The sequence below is a fragment of the Elephantulus edwardii genome, unplaced genomic scaffold, assembly GCF_000299155.1.
Source record: "Elephantulus edwardii isolate Elephantulus edwardi_28Jun2011 unplaced genomic scaffold, EleEdw1.0 scaffold00298, whole genome shotgun sequence".
NCBI classification, from domain to species: domain Eukaryota; kingdom Metazoa; phylum Chordata; class Mammalia; order Macroscelidea; family Macroscelididae; genus Elephantulus; species Elephantulus edwardii.
Genome location: NW_006400048.1, coordinates 1,924,698 through 1,941,850, shown reverse-complemented (window position 1 = coordinate 1,941,850; position 17,153 = coordinate 1,924,698). Strand labels below are relative to the sequence as shown.

Here is a 17,153-nt window from a genome sequence, read left to right as displayed (position 1 = left end):
GGATTTAAAATGGCTAATAATGTCACAGACCTTCGAGTTACAGGTAAAAGCATTTATAAATAATTTCTAATTTACAGGTTTTAACGATTGATTTGTTTCCTTTTTACACTCACTGTGACTCTTTATAGGTATGCTAAAAGATGTGGAAGATGACATGCAAAGAAGAGTAAAGGTATATAATTGTCATTTCTTTGATAGAGTTTTTATATTCTAAATATCAGGATTTATTTTTGCTAACTGCAGATTAATAGCACTATTTTCCTCCTTTATAGTCTGTATGTGTTTAATGAATTTGAAGAATGCAAGAGTTGTTTCTGATAAATTATTTTGATTTTAAGTGGAACTATAAATCTTTTCAATGTTTACATTTTTTGCCATTGTTTTATCATTTTAATACACTAAGGAAGCTTTGGTGATCTAATAATCCAAAGGGAGTTGAACTGGTAACTTAAAGGCTATAGCTCTTTGGCAGTTTGAACCAGCCAGCAGTTCCACCAGGTAATCTTCCTTGTGATTTATAGCCTCAGAAACCCACTGGACGGTCAGCTGTGGGTTGGTTCCAACTTGACAGCACACAACAACAGTACCAAAGAAAGATTTGAAGAAGGCTCTGGGTTACAGCTCTAGAGTCGCCATTCACCTTACTTAACTCCTTTGAGTCTTCTTTCTCCCATCAAAATTATAACACCAAATGCATTTAATTGGTTAATTCACAGAAGTAGTATACATACCAAATAAGGTATTATAAAATTAATTTGACCATCTTAAAAGAAATGGGGAAAAAATAGGAGAAACATCTCACTCTGCCCTTTTTTTCAATCTATGTGAAAAGCATCAACGTTACAGAGCTGAAGACTCTGTGCTGATCCTTCTCTTGCAGAGTGGCTTCTTGCCACTAGGCCCCCAGAGCTCCCTATTCTCTAGAATTTTTTCAGATGAAATAGCTCATTCATAGATTTCTCTTGGCAAGATATTTTGCATTTTTGTAGAACAGATCACTATTATTATATGATTTTATTTTTTTATGATGCAATTTGTAAAGGTTACTATTATTTTTCTAACAGGGTTAGTTTTTGAGAGCATCAGGACTTTTAATCAATAGTTCCTTTAGAAAGAAAAGCAGAAAAAAAAAAGAAAAGCAGAACTTTATAGCAAGTGCTTTTACTTATGGTATTTTAGGTTTTTATTTTGCTGTCTTTAATTGCAAATTCTTTTGTATAATTTAGGCCAGATTGAACTTTAAGTTGCTGTGTACAGTTGAGTCAGAACCAACCTGTAGGTGACCCTTCAACAAGTTTTCAGAGGCAGTTAATCAAAAGGGAGGAGATTGCCCACCCCTTTCCTAGGAGCAGCTAGATTTGAACCACATACCTTCAAGATTGCTGTACAACTTCTTAACCACAGTTTACCAGAGCTCCCTATTTTTATATTTATATATTTACCCTTTAATTTGGTTTGTTGGTGTTGGGGGGTTTTTTTTGGTTTGTTTTTTGTTTTTATTTGTTAACATTGATCAGTGACAGAGTAGACATGTTGGAATTTTCCATTTTTTAAAAAAATGTTTATGAGAGAAACAGAACAAGTCAGAAATGTTCTCTACAGCTTTTGATATTTTTTTTTTAAAAGGATCCTGCACAGTGTAGCTGTGAGGAAAATAAATGTTAAATACAAATTCTTAAAATAATTTCTCCTATCTAGGCAATACATTTTGTGCTTTCTCATATATTTATTTGTAATGTAATACTTTTTACAGGTTTGTGTTTGTTTTAATCCACCTTTTTAAAAATTTTAGAGTACTCGAAGTCGACAAGGAGAAGAAAGAGACCCAGAAGTTGAACTCGAAGTAATTAAACTTATTTTTGTTGTTGATAGTATCAGAGAAGCCTACCTTTTAATGTTGTTTAATGAACTGTGCTTTAATTTATGAAAGCCTTTTTGAAGGTATTTCTTTAAAAACTGGTTATTGGAAGGGGTTTTATATCCCTGGTATTTGTTTTAGTAGAATACGGCTCTACAAATGCATGATTTCGGTGCTCTTCCAGTGAGGTAGGAATATTTTAAAAAGATCCTTTCTAAAAGAAAATTGGGAGCTTGTCAAAGCTCTAAGAACCTAAAGGAACGTTAACAGTTGCCTAAGCCTTGAGGAGATATTTTAGGTTTTGATGCTTAGTGCATCTTTTAAATTGATCCTATTTAATGCTAATTATGTCTTATTAAAAAAAAACCATGTAGTAACTTTTGGCACGAAAAAAATTATTACTGTTGTTAAAAAAGCTAAATTTAAATATTTCTGTCTCAGAAGAATGGTAGGGTTTGTTGTATTTTATGTTTTTCAGGCATTTAAAAGTCTATCATTAAGTCTTTTGATATTGAAACTTAGAAGTTAATATATTTTAAAATTAAATTCCTTTGACAAGCTTTGTGTCTTAATTTTTAGTCCTTTCTTATTTTTTATTTTTAGCATCAACAGTGTTTAGCTGTATTCAGCAGAGTGAAATTTACTCGAGTATTATTGACAGTACTTATAGCCTTTACTAAAAAAGAGGTAAGGGCAGTTACTGTATGTTCTCCTTTGATGTTTTTTGAATGGAATGTCTTACCGAAGTAATTCTGCAACTTTGTATTAAAATGTTCCTGATGACAGAGAGTAATCCCTCAACATTTGACATATTTACATTATAGTATCCCTGGTAAATCTTTGGAAAATTCAACATGAATTTTACATTCTGCTCCATGTTAATTGTTGAAGTGAAAATAATATTCACTGTTAATTTTTATCTGTGACTAAGATTATAGAAAGGAAAAAATGAAAATGAGACTTTTAAGTGGATTTTTTCAGTTAACAGATAGTTTTCCTGTTAGATTTGTGTAGCACCCAAAGCAAACCCTAGTAGTATTTATTTTGCTTTTTGTCTGTATTTGTGAATAGCATTTGGGAATGATTAAGTGATCCGGTCATTATCATTGACCTAATATTTATCATTTTATTTTTCCACTTTGATGACAGCGTAGACATGTTGAAATTTTCCAGTTGCTTGCCTTTTTTCTGTGTATTTTTATAGATATGCATATAATTGTTCATATACATTGTGTTTCATTCATGTACACAGTGGGGGGGGGTGCACGTGAACGAGTGTTTATTTCACACTTTCTTTCATTGATGAGTTTCACACAATCATTCCCATACATTGTGTTTTATAAAATTATGTGAAATGAGCGGAATAAAACAAAAATGCTTTTTATAGTTTTTATGGTTTTTACTGTATCTTACACAATAGCGACATGAATAATAAAACCAGAGTATATCCTAAACAGGATCTGTGTATCTAGTCCTGTTTAGAATAACCAGTGTCATTACAGAAGTATTTAATTTCATTATAGTTTATAGGATTTCCTATTTAACGTATATCTTTTGATGAAAATATATGTAAGAATGTTTTTGGTGGTTTATTTGCTAGACCAGTGCTGTTGCAGAAGCTCAAAAATTGATGGTTCAAGCAGCAGATCTTCTCTCTGCCATTCATAATTCATTGCATCATGGCATCCAAGCCCAGAATGATACCACAAAAGGAGGTAATTGTTCATTTTATTCCTATTCTTTTTTCATTTTTTCCATTCTGAATATACGGAAGTTTATTCTAAGATGTTATTTATTAGTCTTTCTGAACCTTTGGTTATTTTACTCTGTATCCTTATATAGTGTTTAGTATCCTCCTTTTTTAAAATTTTATTATTTTTTGTACATATACCGTCAAATCAATCTCAGATCTGACTGGTACAGAAGGAGATTGTCCCTCCTTCTCCAGCACAGCATCTGATGGATTCGAACCGCACACCTCTGGGATTGCATGCAGCTTCTTGTCACTAGGCCACCAGAGCTCCAATATCTGCCTTTTTAAAAAATTTCTAAAGCAAAACATGGTACCATAAACTTGGCTATCTTCTGTATTTTACCATTTGAGCTTAGATTGTTCACCTGTCTGAGGATTCTGCTGTGATGTCTGCTGCACATTTTGTGTGTGTGTGTGTGTGTCTGTCTCTCCTCTTCCCTTTGTGCTTTACCTGAGTGGCCATGATCTCCATTACACAGCCTTTCCTGGCTCACTATTCTGTTGGTAGCCTCGTTGCGCTTCATACATAACTGCTATAACACTTTCTAAATATCTTGTATTTTAATTAATTATATTTGTCATTCTGTATTATTTTGAGAGCTATCTGGATAAGGAGGGTCTGCTTATTTGTGTGTCTTTATAGTGCTTGATGAAATATTGCCACTTAAGCAGTTTTATTTGTAAATTATACCCAAAAATAAAGCAAACTGTGTACCTTATAAAAATTTGGAGTTAAATTAACATTTTAGATACTGTATTTTGATTGCACTTAAGTCATTGAAATGCAATGTGTGTATTGATATTTTATTATTTTGAAATAATGTGTATATATTTTAAGTTCTAGCTCTCTGTTAACTGATCCTGTGGGTAGGGAGATGAGATTTTAATTATTACCCCCCTTTGCTTTTCCATCCCTCCCCTTCTTTAGGGATTTTAGTATGTTTCATGGTCCCAAAGTTTGTTTTTCTTACTCAACCTGAAAGAACAGAATAAGCTTAAGAGAAATGAAGAAAACCAGTGCATCTGTAAAATAAGAGTAGAATGCTATAGTAAAAAACTTATCCCACTGAGATCATGTAAATTCTAACACAGTGACTTTCCACTGGGGTTTCGAGGCTGTCAGTCTTTGTTGAGGGAGACGGTTTCATCTTGAGAAACAACTGGTAGGTTCAAACCACTTACTTTTCAAATAGTAATCTGACATATTACACATTGTATTACAAGGATTCCTTTATAGGTTGTGTGTCTGTAATTTAAAAAAACTTTTTAAAATGCCCTTAAACTCATTGCCATCATCAGACTGACTCAGAGTTGACTCTGTGGTGAATTTTTTAGAGAGTTGATGGCCCATCTTTCTCCTCTGGAGTTGGTGATATATTTGAACTACTGAAGAGACACTCACTGCCTTTGAGTCATTAGTATAACACCCTACAGGCTACACCAGCAGAGCTCCCTTAGTGTAATCAGAGGGAATGTAACTTTTGGATGGTACAGTAAAGATGCCTCTGCTGGCTGTTCCTATGGAAAGCCATGAGGACTATGATATACAGAATCCTCTCAGCTTAAAAAAACGGAGGTAACACAGCCAGAAGCTTAATAGTAGGGCTGCTAATGGGAAATGAAAGTGGGACCAACATGAGAGACAACACTGAGAATGGTTACATAGATTTTCATGGTCTAAATGTCAGTACATGTACAAGTATAGTTCTTTATAGTGTGTGTGTATGCAGATGACATGATAGTGTACACAGAAAACCCTAAGGTCTCAATAACAACAACAAAACCTGTTAGAGCTAGTAGACCAGTTTAGTAGAGTGGCGGGATACACGATCTCTAAACAAAAGGCAACTTTGGGAAAGTTTCCAAGGCTGTAACTTTTACTAGAGGATATTGCCATCTTTTTCCCATGGAGCAGGTGGTGCCTTCAAACTCTTGATTTTTTTGGTGAACAGCACAATACACTACACTAATCCACACTATCCCACGGGGGCAATAAATTTGCATATATTAAAAGAAAGTCAGTCTGCAATAACAAATACAGATAAGGAAACTGAGAAAGCAATACCATTTACAATAGCCAATCACAAATTTAGATACTTAGGAATAAACCTAACTAGAGACACAAAAGACCTTTACAAAGAAGACTACAGATCATTTCTGCAAGACACAATAAAAGACCTTAAAAAATGGAAAAATGTTCCCTGTTCATGGATAGGAAGACTCAATATAGTAAAAGTGATAATCTTATATTTTTGGGGGGTTGGGGGGCGGTGGTGGGTAGGTGCTGTCTGGTTCTTTTTTTTTTTTTTTAGTTTGCTGGCAAAGTTTATATACATTGTGTTTCATACTATTCTTCATTAGCATTGTGTTTCATACAGTCATTCTCATACATCAAATTTTATAAAATTAATCAGCATTGGATCTTACCCATCATTACCTTGTCTTTTTGCCCAGGTCCTTCTCATTTTCTGCCCCCCTCCACCCACCAAACTGTGCAGCCCTGTCCTAACCTCACCCCTCCACTTTTCCCTCCCTAGAGTTTCCATACATGTTTTACTAGTTTATGATAATTGTCATATCTAGTATTTATTTGTCCTTATGAGACTGCATTAGTTCATGCATCATAATGCTCTCCAGCCTTTCCCAAGTTATATAGTATTTTTCAAATTGTTGCTCCTGAATGTTGCATAGTATTCCATACTGTGAATGTAGCCTAGTCTCAATCTATTCTGTTGTGGTTGGACATTTGGGCTGGCTGCCTACTGAATGAGAACCAACATTTGGCAGTACCATTTTGGAAAAGGGTCTCAAAGCAAAAGTTTACAGAATATTCCTGGGTCTTCACAAGAAAAATACTGATAACCCAATTACAAAATGGGCAAAAGACATGGAAAGACTACACAGAGGAAGATATTCAGGTGGAAATGCTCAGAATCACTTTCAATAATAGAGATGCAAACCAAAACCAAAATGAGATAACATCTTACCCCAGTAACAATGGCAAAGTTTTAACAGGACAGCAAGCAATAAATATTGGAGAAACTATGGAGAGGTGAGAACTCTTATACACTGTCGGTGAGATTGTAAAATGGTACAGCCTCTTGGTAAGATTGTATTGTGTTTCCTAAAAAAGTTGAACATAGAAACTTCTTATGACCCAGCTATTCCCCTACTAAGAATATACCTCAAGGAAATTACACAAACAGATTTGTACTCCAGTATTCACAGTAGCATTATTCACCATCACAAGAACATGGAAAAATTACAATCTTACCAAAAGCAATCTACGTGTTTCACACAATCCCAATACAAATACCAAATTAATTTTTCAAAGAGAAAAGGCAACTTTATTTGGAAAAGAAAGACCTCAAATAAGCAAAGCACTTCTGAAAAATAAGAATGAAGTGGAAAGCATAGAACTCCCTGATCTCAAACTACTACACAACTGTAATACTGTAATAATAAAAACCTATGGTACAGGTACAGTGACAGGCAAGTAAAAGGAATTGAATCAAGAACCCATACATTAATCCATCTATCTATGGTCAGCTGGTTTGACAAGGAAGCAAAAGCTATCAAATGGGGAAATGACAGCTCCTTCAACAAATAGTGCTGTCAAAACTAGAAAAAACCTGCAGAAAGCTGAAGCAGGATGGATATCTCTTACCATACACAAAAATCAACTCAAGGTGGATCAGAGACCTGGAGGTAAAGCCTAAACCCATAAAAATCCTAAGAGTTAAAGTAGGACCAACGTTAGAAGGCCTAGCTGAGGGTATAAAAAGGCCAGAAATACACAACCAGGAGAGGATATAGTTGATGAATAGGACCTTCTAAAGATTAAACCTGTTTGCCTCAAAAAAAATTTTCCAACAAAGTGAAAAGAAAATACACTGACTGGGAAGAAACATTTTGCAATACCATTTCAGACAAAGGACTCATATTAGTTTACAGAATTCTCTTGGGCCTCCACAAGAAAAAGACTGATAACACAATTACAAAATAGGCAAAAGACATGGAAAGACTTTCACAGGGGAAGACATTTGGATGGTTAACACATATGAAGAAATGCTCCAAATCACTGGCACTAAGAAAGATGCAAATCAAAACTACAGTTGAATACCTCCTCACTACAGTAGCAATGGCAAAATGTAACAGGACAGCAAGGAATAAATGTTGGAGAGTATGTGAGAGATAGGAACTCTCATACACCTCCCTCCTCTTTTCACAGGAGCAAAGTCAGACTTTTTATGGGAATACAAAAGTTAGAAACAATAAAGAAGGAATGTTAGTTAGAAAGTACAGTCTTGGGGACAGAAAAGAGACCAGAAATCACATGCTCAAATTTTATATGCTCAATCATTTATTCAGCACAAATAAGTTTTTGTAAAAACATAGTGACTTTACACATGGACCTCCCTGAAAGCAGCTCACAGGAATCAGATTGACTACATTTGTGGAAGAAATTATTGGCAAATCTCAATATTAGCATTTAAAACCAGGGCAGGTGCTGACTCTCCTCCCCTTTCACCTTCCATTTCTCCTCCCTCTTATCCTCCAAACTCCCCTCCTTCACCTCCTCTTTTTTCTCCCTTTTCTCCTCCCTGTTTAAAAAAAAAAAAAAAAGATTAAGAAACTCTCATATACTGTTGGTGGGATTGTTAAATGGTACAACCACTCTGGAAGGCAATTTAGCATTTCCTCAGAAAGCGGAACATAGGCATTCGGTATGACTCAGCTATTTCAGTGCTTGGAATTTTTTAACTGAGACATAAATGGATATTTGTACACCAGTGTTCAGCATTATTCACCATGACAAGAACATGGAAACAGCTCAAATGTCCAACCACAGTTGAATGGATTGAGAAATTGTGGTATATTCACCTGATGGAATAATACACAACGTACAGGAACAAGGATTTTGAACATTATTACATAACATGGGAGGGACTGGAGAGCATTATGCAAAATGAACTAACACAATCCCATAAGGACAAATGCTACATAAGACCATTACTGTAGAAATACATAACTAGTAAAGCACGTAAGAGAATCCAAGCTGGGGAGTGCAGAAGTAGAGGGGTGAAGATAGTCAGGAGTTTAATCATAGGGTCATACGGTTTGATGCGTAGAGGAAGGGGGTGGGTGGGTAAATGAAATGGGGAAAATCCAGTGTAAAAAACAGTGTATACAAACTTTGTAAGCGAACAGTGTAAAATGATTTTTTTTTAAAGTAGTAGCATAACCTGAAGGACAAAATCAGAATTTCTTTCATAGTAAGAATGGGTATGCAAGCTGTCACTGAGAGCCTATCTAGATAGTATCCTGAACAAGCAAAGAAAATAAAACTTTACCAGAAAGAGTGCAGATACGCAGTTTTTGTTAGAACTTCAAGATGTAGGAAGGAGATAACTGTCAGTGTTAAGCAGCTGCTAATCTTGTCAGTAGGAAAGCAAAGTTGAAAGTGTTTTAAATGCATACATGACAAAGTATATGATTTGAGACTCAACTGCAAGTCAGCAAGACTTCTACTAGTTTGGAATAGTATCCAACACCTCATGCATGTGACTAATTTCAGAAGGTTTATATCACTATATACTCAATAGAAGAATGAAAAAGGAAATGGCATGGAATTTGTACAGAAATATTCCAGTGAAATGAGCAAAAAACAAAGAAAACAAAAGTAGAAATCACAAACCAGGAACACTTTTTTTCATTAATTTTATCTTTTCTTTAAAAATGAAATGGCTTATGTAGACAAAAGAACAAAACAGAAATGTTAGGACTAAAGGAAGAACTAACACAAGAAGAGTGAAAATGAGCAGGTAGAGTTCAGGAAAGAAGTATAAGAGAAATACAAGAGAAAAGTGAAGACTTGACTGAAAAAATAGCGAAAAGTACACCAGAAATTTCAGAGAAACTGTGAAGGACATAGAGGGTGGAATGTAGAAATAAAGAAAAATGGATGTAATTGAAATTAATACATTTGAAGTATTAGTGAAAAAATAGTAACTAAATAAGATAGAACACACCTTAATTGTTGTCCTTTTAAAAGGCCACATAATGGAACAAAATGAGGCTATTTTTGGAAGTAAGAAAAAACATTTAATCTATGATTTGGTATAATATTCCCAGGGAAAAAATTTCTCAAGAGTATTTCTTACTTTTCAGTCAGTTTATAAATACCTTATAAGCAAAATACTTTCAGCTAATTATTTCACATATAAAGGGTAACCACCAGGTTAACTGACTGGAAGAGATCCATATTTGTTCCCATTCCGAAGAAAGGTGACCCAACAGACTGCAGAAATTATAGAATGATATCTTAATATCTTATGCGAGCAAGATTCTGCTGAAAAATATCCAAAACCAACTGGAGCATCAGTAGAGAACTGCTAGATGTGCAGGCTGGATTTAGAAGAGGCCTTGGTATTAGGAATATTATAGCTAATGTTAGATGGATCTTGGCTGTAAGCACCAAAAACCAGATTAATGGTCTGTGTTTCACTGACTGTGCAAAGGCTGTATGGATCACAGCAAACTGTGGCTAATTCTGAGAATGGGAATTCTAGAACACTTGATAGTGCTTATGCAAAACCTCTTCTTGGAACAGGAGACAGTTCTCAGAGCAGAGCAAGGAAAAACTGCATCTTTCTAAATCAAAGAGCCTGTATGCCAGGAATGTGTCCTATATACATCCCTTTTCAATCTATATGCAGAACAGGTCATCCAGGAGCCTGGGCTCTATGAGGAGGAATGTGGCAACAGAATTGGAGGAAGACTCATCAACAACCTGCGTTATGCGAATGACACAACCTTGCCTGCTGAAACTGAAGCTGACTGAAGTGCTTGCTGCAGAAATTCAAGGATAGCAGCCTTCAATATGGATTAAAGCTCAACATCAAGAAAACAATTATTTGCTCCACAGGGCCAATTGGCAGCATCATGATAGACAGTGAAGAGATTGAGATTGTTGACAGCTTTAAAGACGAATTGCTTTGCAAAAGTCTGAAGTCAGGGACTTCTTCAGAGTACTGAAGAACAAGGATGCCAGTCTGGAGACGAAGGTACGCCTGATACAGGCCATAGTCTTTGCAGTTACTGGCTATGCATCAAAGAGCTGGACAATGACTAGAGAAGATAGAAGGTAAAATTGATGACCCTGAGCTGTAGTGTTGGAGAAGAGCATTGAATTATACCATGGACTGCTTGAAGAACAAGCTAGTTCGTCCTTAAGAGGGTGAAACCAGGCTGCTTCTTGAAGGCAAGGATTCTAAAGTTCCTTCTTTCATACTTGAGACAAGTTTCAAGGAGTTACCAGTCCTTTGACAGGAACATCATACTTGGGAGGGTGGAGGGATAGCACAAGAAAGGAAGACCCTCAATAAGGTGGATTGATTCAGTGACTGGGATAATAGGAGTAGGTATGTCAGAGACAATAAGCTTGGCACAGAATAGAGCAGGGGTCAGAGAATAGGGTCATTATGAGTAGCAAGCAGCTTGACAACACATAACAACAACAACAAACAACATAAAGCAGAAGTTATGCAGCCTGGTTTCAGAGTTCTACATATGAACACTGAACTCAGAAAATAGTGGAATAATATTGAAGTACTAAGGTAAAGACTAGGGAACTTGGACAGCCTGATGTTACAGAATTGCACTGCTGACCTCTAGACACTTTGAATCCATCAGCTACTCCATGGGAGAAAGGTGAGTGCTTTCTTTCTATGTGATTTACAACCTCTGGAAACCCCTTGGTGGGTCAACAATGAGTAGATTCCAGCTTGTCAGCACATAACGAAAGCAACAATGTAAAAACTGTGACCCAAGAATTGTATACCCATTCTCTTTGTATCTCAAGTGAAATTTACAGATATTTTAAAAGTTCCAGGAACTCTGAGAATATTTTTCTCATGACTTTTGTTTAGCACAAAAAAGACTAAAATTCAGCTATTGGGATTTAATGAGCAAAGTGTGACATAGGAACAAACATTGAGAACTGAGTCCTTGCTTGCAGTGTAGAATCATGGTTAAAACAACTGTAGGAATTTATTTTACTAAATAAATGTTATGGGCCTTGACAAATAATAACATTGGGCCAATTGGCGGTATCAGGATGGATGGTAAAGAGATTGAGATTGTTAACAGCTTTAGTTTGCTTGACCACACAGTCAGCACTCTTGGCACCAGCAGCCAGGAAATTAAAAGATGTATTGCGATGGGAAAGTCTGCTGTTGGAGACCTCTCCAAAGTACTAAAGGGCAATGGTGTCACTCTTGAGACTAAGGTGCACCTGATACAGGCCATGGTCTTTGGAACCACTTGCTTTGTTTCAGAGAGTTGGACAGTGACTAGGGAGGATAGAAGGTGAATTCGATGCCTTTGAGCCGTGGTGTTGCACTGCTAAGAAAACAAATAGGTTCATCATGGAGAGGGTTAAACCAGGCAGCTCCAGGAGACAAAGATTCTGAAGCTTCATCTGACATATTTTTGACATGTTGCAAGGAGGGATCAGTCCTTGGAGAAGGACGTTGTGTTTGGGAGGGTGGAGGGACGGGACAGCACAGGAGAGGAGAACCCTCTATGAGGTAGATTGATTCAGTGATGGGAGTAATGGGGGTAGGTATGTTGGAGACAGTGAGATTGGCACAGGATAGAGTAAAGTTTAGAGCTGTTTTACATAGGGTTGCTGTGAGTCACAGATAACTCGACAGCACATACCAACAACAACATGACAAATCAACAGATGATGGAGAGAGAAAACTCGTTTTATTTTCTATTATATAAGAGTCCAAAGATACTGTTTAAAATGGTAACTATTAATAGTGATATGAGTATGTTTCAGCATATAAAGGTAACCAGTCATGGAGATAACGTGATTCAGATTTGCTGTATAAAAGGAAATAGAGTCGTATTTGTGTTGTTTTTCTGTAGAGAGAGCAGATATTTTTCTAAACAAATAGAACCTTAATAATAGCAAGAAAGTTATAACTTTTATTAGAATTTTTTAGCTTTATTAAAGCTACTAAAAGAAACCTTAGAATTATTCAAAATAAAATATATTAAAGTGTCTAGTAGAACATAAAAGCATTACAAAGAAAAGCCTGTGTAAAAGGAACAAAATCAGAGGCCTGGCTATTGTTATTCTTATTTCCTTCCATTCCTGAAAAAAAATAGAACAGGTTAGTAGACCCTGACATCAGTGTTAAAGTCATGTGGCTGAGAAGGATGTTTTTGTAGCTGGGTATTCCACAGAGAAACAGCCTCACACCAGCCATCAGAACCCTAGTGCAGTGAAGAACATATCTGCAAAGAACATTTCCATAGAACAGGATTTTGGCTAAGCAGCCTGAGGAAGATGTCAGCATGAATGGAAGGTGTGATGAGATTCACCAGTTGAAAGTAGAGTGAGAAGAGTATTTGGACTTGGAGTGTCCTTGCTAAGCACAATCCAGCAAAGTAATCACGTGGAGGAACCTGGTATTTCTTGTGTATTAAGAGCCTAAGCAGAATAAGAAAACTGTGTCTGTGTGACACCAGCCTAGTGTAGAGCTTTGGATCCTGAAATCCGGGAAGGAGGGCCAACATTGCTTTCTTGAACCCAAGCTGTGTGAGGAGGTTCTCATCATATGAAAGATAGCCTCACATGGGTTGTCACCACCCAAGGTAAACTCACAGAACGTGTGGGACTGTCAGAACCCAGAGTAATGAGGACTTAACCTGTGTATGGGTAGCCTCAGCATATTGAGGACAGCATTGGTGAGTGAAGTCAGAGATTGTGAGCACAATGAAAATGTTGTTTTTATGAGAAGGCACTCCAGTGTTGAAAGGAAACCAGATGAACAGCAAAGGTAGCCTCATGTATAGACTTGCACTCTTCCTGGATTGAGGAGGAGGAGTATGTCTGTGGTGGCTTTGTAATAAGCACCTGTGCTGGCAGCCCAAAGGAACATGACTTGAATCCACTAGATGCTCCATGGGAGAGCTATAATATACTGCCTGTGAAAACTTCTGAAAGGTCACTGTGAATCAGTTTTGACTCAATGGCAGTTAGCAACAGTAGTGACAGAAAATGGAGCTGAATGAAATCCTCTAGTTTTGTGGAAAGAAGATCTTGTAAATAATAAACATGGATATTTTATAGAGGAGCAGTGTGTTGAAATGTGACCAGTGCCTTCTTGCTATTGTTGTTAAGTGCCATAGAGTCGAGTTCAAGGCATAGCAATCCTAAGAACAAATAATCTGAACCCTGTTCTATACTGCACCTTCCTTTCACTTCCTGACACCTGAGCCCATTCATTGCAGCAGTCAGTGTGTCAGACCACCTGGTTGAGGGTCTTCCTCTCCTTCCCAGCATCCAGTCCTTCTCCAGAAAGAGCACCTCCTAGCAACATGCCCAAAGTATGTGAAGTAAATACGCATCGTTCTTGCTTCCAAAGTGCGCTCCAGCTACATCCTCTCCAAGACATGCCTATTTGTTCTTTTGGCCATCCATGGGATGTTCAGTGCCCTTCTCCAACATCATAGCTCAAAGGCATCAATTCTTTTCCTGTCATCCTTATTCATTGTCAACTCTCACATGCATAGTAAGTAATCAAAAAGACTTCTCTGAATCAGATGCACCTTAGTCCTCAAACGGACATCATTATTTATTTGAAGAGGTCCCTATTTGCAGATTTTTCCAGTGCATTGCATCTCCTTATTTCCCGAGTGATGGTACCAAGGGTGTTAATTGTGGATCCAAGCACAGTGAAGCTGCTAACAGTTGCAGTTTCCTCTCCATCCATCATGATGCTCCCTATCAGTTCAGTGGTAAAAGTCTTTGTTTTCTTTACATTGAGTGGAAATCCATACTGAAGGCTGCCTTCCTTGTTCTTCTGCAACAAGTGCTTCAAGTCCTCCTCACTTTAGCAAACAAGTTTGTGTAATCTGCATAACACAGGTCATTGATGACTCTCCCACCAATCCACCAAACTCCTCTTCATAGATCCCAGCTATTAAAATATTAATGAATAATGTTCTATAATTTCTACGTTCTATTGAATAACCTTTTTCTGTATTAGACACAAAATATAAATCTCTTCAGTAGGTTTGCCAGGTAAGCTGTTTTCTGACTTTCTTGGCATAGATGAGTAAGCACATGTAGGGCTACACCTGTTGTTGAACTATCTTGGTCAGTATTCTGTTAATTCCTAAAGTTTTATTTTTTCACCAACAAGGTTTTTCAGTATAGCCTGGACATTTTCCTTCAGTATTGTTGGTTCCTGATCATAAAGTAATTCCTGAAATGGTTGAATGTCAACCATTTCTTTTAAGTACTCTTTAGCATTCCTTTTATCTTCTTTCAGTGCCTTCTGAGTCATATATTGCTAATAGAATCCTTAAGTATTGCATCTAAGGGCTTGAATTTGTTATAGTTATTTCAGCTCGAGAATTACTGAGCATGTTCTTAACTTTTATAACTCCAATTCTTTGCACATTTAATTGTAACAGTTTGCTTTATCTTCTTACTCTAGCCTTTGAAATCTTCTGTTCAGCTTTCTTTCATCATCATTTCTTTTCTGCATTCTAGAACAAGTGTTATTCTCTAACACCCTTGTGGCCTTTTCATTCTTTTTTAGAACTTCCCCCCCCTTTTTTTTAAATGATATCCATAATGATCAGATTCTGTTCTTGAGATAGTCTAAATTCTTGTGAGATCCATGAAAAGTTCCATTTTGGTTCTCATGAACTTGTTTTCATTTTCCTCAGCTTCAATTTTCATGTGTTGATCATCTGTTCCTTAGTCATCCCCAGACCTTGTTCTCACTGTTGGCAATGACTTCCTCCACTGTCATGTTGCAGGTGTAGTCAGTTTGTTTCCTGTTTATTCCATCTGATGAAATTCATGTGTGTAGTCACCCGCACTCATTTGTTGTGCAAATAATGGTGTTTCCAAGATAACCAGCAAAACCATATTTTTCTACTGCCAATCCTCCTTTGTTTCCATTGTTTGCATTCCTATTCCAATCACCCGTTATTATTAATACATTTTAAGTGTGTGGTCTATCAGTTTCAGTTTCTTCATCTTGGAAGAAGGCAAGCAGTCAGGCAGACAGACAGAGGATTCCTAAAGGTTTACCCTTCCCCTAGTAATCTGTATCCAGCTTATGTTGCTGAAAAGGATTGTTGTAGTTCAGGTCAGATGTCAGATACTGCCTTCGTATCACTGTTGACTCTACCTACCACCACCAGGCTAGGGAGCTCTGGTAGCTTAGTGGTAAAGAATTGCACTGCCAATCCAAAGGTACATGGTTCATATCAGCTGAGAAGAAAGATGAGTGGTCTCCTCCTGTGAGATCTACAGCCTCAGGAGGAGCGTCAGCTATGGCTTGTTCCTACGAGATGATGGTACACAACCATGACCACCACTGTGCTATTTGTATGACTCTAGAGCACTTTGCTCTATTGTTATTTCCCTGCTGACTTCTGCTCCTTTCTTCAAATGCAACATTGTGCAGATTGATGCAGATTGAGCCATTAAAGCATGCAACCAATCACAACACTAGGGCCTCTGTTTATGAACAAGTGCACAACACTCTCTTCTGTGATCTAGTAGATTTTTAGCCCAGGAACCCTACGTCATTGGTATAATGGACACATTTAATCCATGTTTTTCTTGATGAGATTGAGGTCCCTCTGAAGTTCTATGTAATTGACCTTTAAAATCAGTTTCATTCTCAGTTTTAAGCCATGACTCTCCTATCAAGACTACAAGTTGAACATTCTCTTAATAGACTACAAATTACTCAGTTGGCAGAAAATATTGACCAATCCACTGGTATCCCAGAGGTCACTTAATTTGTGTTTTGCATAAGCCAGTCATTTTGTGGACATTAGAAGTTTGGCTGGAAAAGCCTTGTAAAAGCAGCTCACTGCACAAAAAGCATGAATTAAGATTGGGCAGTGTCATTATAAAATAGAGGAATTCATTGTACATACTTTGGGGATATTATCACAAGGAACCACTCCTACAGAAGGACAAGGTACATGGATGGGAAAATAGAGGTCACCATAAAAGAGGAGGACTTTCAAGAGTTCGAGTTGAGATAATTGCTGCAACAGTGAGTTTATGCACAGCAGAGATTATCAGAGTGGCACAGGATAGGTCAGGATTGTGTTCTCTTGTACATAGGCAGTCAGTGAGTCAGCCCACCCAACAGTACCTACAAACACCATCAGAGAACTACTAGAGTCTTTGAGCGGTACAGATTAGTAAGTGCTTGATTCACTACTCAAAGTTGGAAATTGAAGTCCATCTCAAAGTAATGAAAAAGAGCATCTAAAAAATCAGCCGTTGAAAACTTTATGGACAGCTTAACACAAGGACAAATAGCTTAATTAATTGTACCATTTGCAAAGAACTTAAATGGACGTTTCACCAAGAGGACATTTCAAATGACACGTGAACACATGAAAATATCCTCAGTGCCATCAGCCATCACAGAGATGGGAAACAAAATCACAATGGAGAGAGGAACAACACCATTGTCACAAGAA

The 17,153-nt window shown here is 37.0% G+C and overlaps 1 protein-coding gene across 1 annotated transcript in view; it reads left to right on the top strand.

Moving 5' to 3' along the window:
* The window catches only part of LOC102857926 (N-alpha-acetyltransferase 35, NatC auxiliary subunit-like), a 210,682-nt gene that overhangs the window by 118,444 nt on the left and 75,085 nt on the right, over nt 1-17,153 (top strand). Inside the window, exons 6-10 of the mRNA XM_006900868.1 lie at nt 1-43; nt 129-172; nt 1,793-1,843; nt 2,462-2,545; nt 3,459-3,573. The exon at nt 1-43 is cut by the window's left edge and continues 6 nt beyond it. Coding sequence (XP_006900930.1) covers nt 1-43; nt 129-172; nt 1,793-1,843; nt 2,462-2,545; nt 3,459-3,573 — 337 coding nt within the window. The remainder of the gene's footprint in view (nt 44-128; nt 173-1,792; nt 1,844-2,461; nt 2,546-3,458; nt 3,574-17,153) is intronic.